The sequence below is a fragment of the Musca domestica genome, unplaced genomic scaffold (genome assembly GCF_030504385.1).
Source record: "Musca domestica strain aabys unplaced genomic scaffold, Musca_domestica.polishedcontigs.V.1.1 44, whole genome shotgun sequence".
NCBI lineage: Eukaryota > Metazoa > Arthropoda > Insecta > Diptera > Muscidae > Musca > Musca domestica.
Window position 1 is genome coordinate 8,035,230 of NW_026712334.1, and position 8,081 is coordinate 8,043,310.

General features: G+C 34.4%; 2 protein-coding genes across 2 annotated transcripts; one reads left to right on the top strand and one right to left on the bottom strand.

Annotated features, from left to right (window-relative positions):
* Window positions 1-167: 167 nt before the first annotated feature.
* LOC105261978 (uncharacterized) lies at window positions 168-3,300 on the bottom strand. The gene is made up of 5 exons (XM_011295207.3): window positions 2,304-3,300; window positions 2,215-2,240; window positions 1,545-1,677; window positions 1,290-1,473; window positions 168-1,226 (listed from the first exon to the last, which is right to left on the bottom strand). Exons 1-5 carry the CDS (start codon window positions 3,015-3,017, stop codon window positions 667-669), a joined length of 1,617 nt encoding a protein of 538 aa, XP_011293509.2. The 5' UTR covers window positions 3,018-3,300; the 3' UTR covers window positions 168-666.
* Window positions 3,301-4,490: 1,190 nt separating this feature from the next.
* Window positions 4,491-7,698, top strand: LOC105261979 (uncharacterized). Its single transcript, XM_011295209.3, has 4 exons — window positions 4,491-5,561; window positions 5,941-6,173; window positions 6,240-6,550; window positions 6,633-7,698. The coding sequence occupies exons 1-4, from the start codon at window positions 4,722-4,724 to the stop codon at window positions 7,511-7,513; spliced, it is 2,265 nt and encodes a 754-aa protein (XP_011293511.2). The 5' UTR covers window positions 4,491-4,721; the 3' UTR covers window positions 7,514-7,698.
* The last annotated feature ends 383 nt before the right edge of the window (window positions 7,699-8,081 follow it).

Sequence of the window (8,081 nt, forward strand, 5' to 3'; positions counted from 1 at the left end):
AGTACGCAAATCGAATGTCGACAGTGAGTTCTAGGATTAGTGGGGGGAAATGATGTAAGTGGGTTAAAAAGGCCCGATCCGAAAAGGCTACAAAACAGCATCCTAATATAGAGCTAATCGAAATCCTACATGAATAATCAAAATCAAAACAGCAAGTGGATTATCTGAAGTAATTAACTTTATTTATACATATTATGTGTATGTAGGTAGCTAAATTAAATGGCCATTAAATATTTTCTTCGAAATGAGATTAAGGCCTAGGCAAATATGCTTGAGGAGAACTTAAACTTAATAGCAGCGTATATAGAAAAGTAGTAAAGACTTATCGTAATAAGAGGACAATAATTAATACTATTTAAATAAACCAAACTGTTACTTCTCTGTAAAATTATAGCTTAATATATAAAATATAGGCGTGATACACAAAAAGGGGGAAATTACACACAAATATATAGCAGCAAGAAACATACATAATTAAATAAAATTTAATAAAAAAAATATGTAGTATTTACTTAAAACAAAAGCAAAAAGTCCACTTTCAACTTTTCAATGAAAAAGAAAAAACTAAACATAAAATAAATGTTTTACACATTTTGGTAGGTAGGTGATCAAGTTACTTAATTATGTTTTCAGTTATAAATAACTTTCATCTTGTTGTGATACGTCTTAATTATAAATCGATTTCTGATATGATTGTCCAGCAATCCATATTGGATTTGAATTGACACGTTGCTCTACATGATAACATGTACGCTGAGCCAAACTATTATAGTCAACATAGGCAAGGATATACTTCACGCCATAGCCATGTTGAGATTTTAAATTAAAATGTTCTGTTATGGATTTTTTCCCGAATGTTCTCTCGTTTCCATATTTTGGAAATTTAAATAAATCGGTATTACATCTTATTGGCAGATGTTCAATTTCGGGATTTTGTAGTAAATTAATTTCCATGTTATTAAAATTATTATTTAATTTTTGGTTATTACGAAATGTTGGTAAAATTGAGTAAAATTTTGAAAACGTATTCTCGTTGTCCAATTCAAATGATGCCACCTGCTGGGATGTGAGAAAAGAACGTTTATACAGAATTAAAAGTTTTTCCGAATTGTGTTCGGCCAATAATTTCAAAGAGTATGCCAAATTTAGAATTGTTTTGAATTGTAGAAATTCCCCGTACAAAGATCTTTCGTTGCAAAGTTCTTCATGACTTTTAAAGGTGTACACTGGAAGAAGAAAAGATTCCAACACTACAATAGTAAAACGTAAAAACTGTCTATATAACCTACCCAATTCGGCTTTCGTGTCACTAACAATCCTAAACAGGGAATGGTCAAATATCTGGCCCACATTACGTTCAATCATTTTAACAGCCAATTCACACATGGCCAAGTGTATGTCCGACATGCGATCGAATAATATTTCGAAAATCATCATGGAATATCGCCCGGATGTACTGTCTTTGATTAAAATCTAGAGGCATGGAAATGAGAAAATGTGTTAAAGAGTATTTTGGCCGGTAAGTCCAAGCCGAGAATACTTACCCCTGCATATTGCAGATAATAAACCGGACTAATTGGCCCATAGACAACAATGGGAATGCACAAGTTATTGGCCAAACAATAAAGACGCAATTTGGCACAGAAATCATTTGGAATGAAGGGATGGCCAGAAAGCCTAGAGTTGGGAAAAATAAGCAATGTTTAGTTCTAGTTTAGTAAAACTCTTATTTTTTTAAACAGAGGTAATTGTTTTTTAGAATGTATACTGATAGTTGGCACAAGACACCCATGTCAGGACATATATCTCTGCAGCAGGAAAGATAATAATACATATTTTTTGCATTTTGGAAAGGTTCCCAATGTTAGCTGAAATTTTATTTCGATTTTTTTTGAACGTATTCAATTATTTTCTTCACATATCGAACCGATAGATAACCCTAACAGATTGGTAAATAAGCTTTCAAATGATGTCTATATTACCTATATCTGCTAAGCGGTAACAATGGTATCCGGGCTCTATCCCAAGACAAGGCTATTTTCTAGATATTATCCGCGACTTCCCGTTATTTGGAAGTCCTGTGGATCGTATTTCATCAATAACTGAGAAGACTTAGAAGGAGTTCTATCTAGGCAATAGTACTCATAGATCTTCTAAATAGTACTCCAAAGAAATTCACATTATAATCCATAAATTCTTAACTTATATAATTACCGGTTATATGGATATCCATTCATATTCTGCAGATAGAGAGAACAAAATTAATTGCAAAATGATATCAGGACAAGAAAATTTCCACCTACCTTCATGCCACCTTGCAATTCCTCTTTTGGCTTGGCCCATTGAACTTTCAAATCAACACCCCACATGCGAACACGGCCCGGCGTTAAACGTTTCTTTGCCTCCAATGCCATTTCATGATCTTTAAATTCGATAAAAGCAAATCCACGATTTTCCTCCTTCTCAGCGGCACCCACAAAGTTCATTGCCGTAAAAGACGGCAGCGGCTTGGTTTTCATATTTCTTACTGGCGCATAAGCTGTGCAATTATGCATTTGTGGGAAGCACAACTTAAATTGTTCCTGCAACATATTCAGTGGTATGGACCGTGGTATGCCACTAATGTATAGGCGGTTTTTACCCTGAGAACGATAAACACCAAGACGATCATCGCTGCCGCTCACAAATAGGTGTTTAAGGAGTTCGAACGCAGCCAAAGCTTCACTTTCGCTGCAAAACCGAATAAAAGCATAACCACGTGTAGAACTACCTGAATCCATCATTAGACGGAATTCATACACTCGACCGATGCGATGTAACCACATTAGGAATGTCAATTCATCCAAATGAGTTGGAATGCGAGTAACATATAATTCACATTGGTAAGTTGGTGGTGGATCCGTATAGTTTGATGGTGGTCCATAGACTTTACGCCCATTTTCCAATATTACCGGTAATGGTTCAAAATTGCCTTTGACCATTGCACCACCATTATTGCGTTCACTGTTGCTGATCATTTTTGCTCTGGCATTCACCAAAAATATCCAATCGAATTGCTTATTTTGCCATTAAATATGTCCGAGCTTCTACTTTCCATAGATTTTTTTAGAAAATCTTAGTGTTTTAAAGTAAATATATTTTCAGTCTCCGAAGACTTCCAAGGGTATCGAGGTTTTTAAGACAATTCAACGAATCTTAACCATTTCAATTAAACCATCTTTGTTTTTTCCACTATGAATGAATTCCACAAATTGCGAGCTCAATTACTTTTTTTCATTTAAAGCAACGGTACTTTATGTAAGAACATAAACAGGGTGATTCAGAGATGACAGCGTCATTTATCAATTCTCGGTACCAGTGATGGCAAGACTTAAAAGTAATGCCAAGTTGTCAGTAGTGTAATGACGGCCTTGAGACGCCTGTTATTATTTGAGTAATTCAAATTACGTTTAAATCATAGTAGAATTGAGAAGGTAAAGTCATGCAATCATATGTTTACAATTTTTTCAAAATTATACATTTGATAACTTCTTATTGTCGAATTTTATATTTATAAATCCATTGCATAAATAGAAATCAGAGGTGGGAACCTGATTTTTATTCAGTGAAATTTGACATAGTGATTTACAGAAAATGCAGAGATGGATATGCTTATTTAAAATGACTTTACCTTCTTAATTCTTGAATAGAAAAAGAAATTTGAGAGAATTAAAAAAAATAGCAAAGGGTAAAGAAAAATGGTCGACCTTTTGAAACGTATCAAGTCAAGTAATGTTGTTCATATTTGTGTTATGTTTACATAGATTTATATGTGTAAGCGTGGTATAATTATAAAAGTAAAGCAGATTCACAAAAGCCACAAAAATACAATGCCGAGTCCCATTTCCTGTCAAAAAATTTTAAACTGATATGTTCACACTATATATGGCGTTAAATAAATGAGAATGTGTAATAATAAAGCACTTGATTTTTTCCTAATGCTTGTTTCATTCCAACATATCGTTGTAATCATGGTTCAAGAATAAAGTTAAGTTGAGTCAAATAAAAACAAATCAGCCTTATTAGGTCAATGTGATGACGCGTAAGCAGCTTGAAGTCTTCACATGGCATATATTGAGACATATCATAAAGGGATGCCAGGACCGTCCTCGAATCCTGCCGGCGTTTACACTCAACTTTAAAAAGAATTTAAAAGCATTTAACAATTGCTTTTGTTCGTGGCTCAATAAGAAAGGTTGCCCAACTTCAAATAAACTAGAAAAATGCAACTCTGTGTTGGAGCCTTATAGTGTTAAATAGACTTTTAAATACGCTACAGTTGGTTTTGTTTATTTTTCATTTTTTAACAAAATTCGGAACGGAATTTTAGATTGATTTTATTATTTTAAATACTACACTCATATATACACACTGTTTTGACAGAATAACTTTTATTATAAATTATGTAATAAGTGGTTTTACATTCATCCAACTTCGAGTATAAACTCAAGTTGAGAATTCAAATATCTTGTGACACCTGTGGACGTCAACTCAACGAATTTCTTACTTTTGTTGTCGACGGCGTTAAAAATGTTCACAGCCGCCATATCACATTGAGCCAAAAACTTGGCATTACTGTTAGTCAACGGTTTTTTTCATTCAACAGAGCTTCTTCATCGGACAACATTTTCCTGGAGAATATCATATCTTGAAAAGGAAAAACTGGGTCAGTGCTTCTAGAAATGGAGTACATGCCGGTTCCTGTAACTTCTAATATAATGGTACAGAATTATGTTGTTACCACTAATAATAACATGAATAATGCTGGTGATATGCTTTCAACTCGACCGCTTAATTCACCTGAATATGATAATGCGGCTGCTGCATCGTCGTCGCCAACATCAAGTGAATCACCGCCGCAGTGGCAGCATGCTCCCAGCATGGAATTGATGCATATGAATGGACGTAAAGTGCTGGGCCCTCCCGAAGATTGGGTTGGCCCTCCGCCGAGCAGTGTTTGTGAGCTTTTTGTGCGTCGCATCCCAAGGGATCTGAATGAACATAAACTACTTGGTCCCTTCTTGAGGTTTGGACGTATTTATGAAATACGCCTTCCAATGGATTTTAATCAATCCTATCGGGGTTATGCTTATGTTAAATATACCAATGAAGAGGACGCTGCATGTGCCATGGAAGTATTGAATCACTATTATGTGCAAAAGGGCCGCAAGTTGGAAATTTTGCATTCATATGAGAAGTGTCGTCTCTTTGTTACCAATATCCCAAAACATTTGGATGAACAGGAGATTGAAAGGGAATTTCGTAAAATATTTCCCACTATGGAGAGGATATATACACGACCATCGAGTTCGAATGATGTCAATCATAGTGGTGGTTGTGGTGATGCTACAACGTCTGATCAAGTTACTGGCAATCGTGGTCATGTTTTTGTCCATTTTCCATCCCATTTACATGCTTTGGAAGCAAAGAAGAAGATTACACCCGGTTTGATTCGTATGTGGGATAAGGATTTGAAAGTTGTCTGGGCCCATACTGACCGTGAGAATAATGCAACAAAGGCGGTAAGTTTATTAATTTAAAAATATTCTTTTTTCTACTAGATTTTAGAAAATTTAATTAAAAACTAGAAGTTTTTGTTAAATTTTGATTATGAAATTAAGGCACCATATCTAAAATTTGGAAAAAAAAACATTAAAAAATCTAAATTTAGTCCTTGATAAAGGATAGCTACAAAATATACTCAAAATCCAAATGTAGTCCTTACGAAAATATTAAAAATCTATGTTTTGTACTTGGGGAAATATTGTTGGAAATCCATATTTTCTGCTCGATCCATTGATGAAAATGTACATCAAATTAAAAAGAAAATACGTGGTATTGTTTATTATTTTGATTCAAATGTGTATCTTTTAACCAAATAATTATATATGTTTTTTTTAGTCAAAAACTCTCTTCGTTCGAAATGTGGACTTCACTGTAAATAATCGGGACATTATCGAATTGCTTGTCAAATATGTTCCACGTACTGCTGTCTGCAAAATATCCAAAGTTCGAACTACAGCATTTTTTGATTTTACCACACGTGAAGCAGCGGAAATTTGCCTTAAACAACTTCAAGGTGTAGAACTAAGAGGCAGACGTTTGGATGTGGAATGGGCAAAACCATCTGAACAGTAAGTTTAATCATTTCAATTATTATTTATGTTGTTCTATTCAAATTTTACTTTAACTTGATTCAGACAATCATTACATCGCATGCGCGGCACTGATTTCGATGCTGTACTGCGGCTCAAATGTATTGCCAATGGTTGGCATATTCCAATAATAATTTTTGGTTGCCATTATGAACAGGAACATGTACAATATTGTGTTGTGGTATTGCGTGATGCCCACGGTACGGTACGGGCAACATTTTGCATAATGAATACCACCGAATTGGTCGATATACATTCACGTATGTGTGAAGTGGTATGTGCACTGATTGAAACTATTGGGACATTTCCCGATTATAATTATGTGTTCATGGTGGAAAAGGATTCGGCACATCTATGTAAGTGGGAATTAATAATTATTATAAAACTCTTCTGAATTTCACATTTAAAATTAATGAAAAACTTACATTTTCCTTTCAGTGGGCATGATTATGTTTAATCCGTTTTCTCCGGACTTTGTGGCCGCCTGTGGGGTGCCCCATGATTTCCATTTTGATTTAAACGAACTAATTGACCTAAGCTCTGCCGTAATATCTCTATCATATTGCTCTGACGAAGTTCTTTTGGCGGCCTATAAAGAAAGTTTTCGAACACAAAACGATTGCACATATCTAAGAAATTGGCCGCTGATTGGACATCGTATATTTGCCACCATTATGCCAAAATATCGTAATAAGCCACCGCTAAAATATAATCTTAATGATACACAAATCGTAATGGCTCTGTGCTTTACGGCAACCGGCACAAATGCAGCTTTGCCCAACCGTCAATATATTGGCTTTCGGGTTTGTAACTTTGATCAAGGTTATGAGGGTTTACGTTATGTTTCGCTCAACTTGTTGCCAGTGGCCTTAACGCAATCACGATTTGCAGTGTCACATGTTTTAAATCATGTTTTGTATGGCGGTACTCAATACTATCATCCATCGCAACGTATTATGATGCCACCATTATGGATTACAGGTTGTTCGTATGCAGAATCGATTAAACAGCCGAATAACTGTGAAGCAAAAAAGGAAGAATCAAATTCCATAAGTATTAAGAACAGTGAGCAACAAATGCCAATACGATTTTTTCCACAGCAGTCATCAACTCCAACACCACAACACGGGGCACAGCTACCAGGAACCTTCATAACTGCTCAGTACACTCAACCTGTTTTTAATAACATCATTAACACATCTAACGTTATTAACACATCCAAAACTATTGTTTCGCCCAACATTTCCACACCACCTCCAGCTTCTTCTTTTCCAAATGCCTCAGTATCTCAGCCGGCAAATGGTTATGCTCCTCCATAAATCGTATTTTAGATGGAAAATAAGTGCGTATATTTTTTTAATTTATCTTTTTTGTAATTCATGAGTTTTGAATTTTTAAATTTTGCATGTTTTTTGATATCATTGTTTGTCTTCTTATAACTTGCAGTTTTTAACAAGTTTTATCATTGAAAGAATGTTTTAAAATATTTTATTGTTTTTATGTTACACTTGAACTTCCTTTACGCTTGTAAAAAAAATTCTTTTTATTTTATTCGCCTGTGTACAAGTTAATTTAACTAATTTCAGCTTTTAATACTTATCTATATTAAATAGATATTATTATTGAAAAATTTATATTGGCTTTCAATACTTTTCTGTGGTATGGATTACTGTCTACTAAGAGGAAGCAATATTATTTTTTCATTGATTCGACTATCTTTCTTTGGTATATATCCGCTGTTAAAACTTGACGCAATTTAGTTCAACCGAATTGATGATTTTTTCTGTTGTCTAAATTACCGTTATGTTAATCAACGCCGTTCATTTCAGTCAGCTGTTTAGATAACGAAATGAAGTAGGTTGAAAACATTTTTTTCAAATGAGTTAG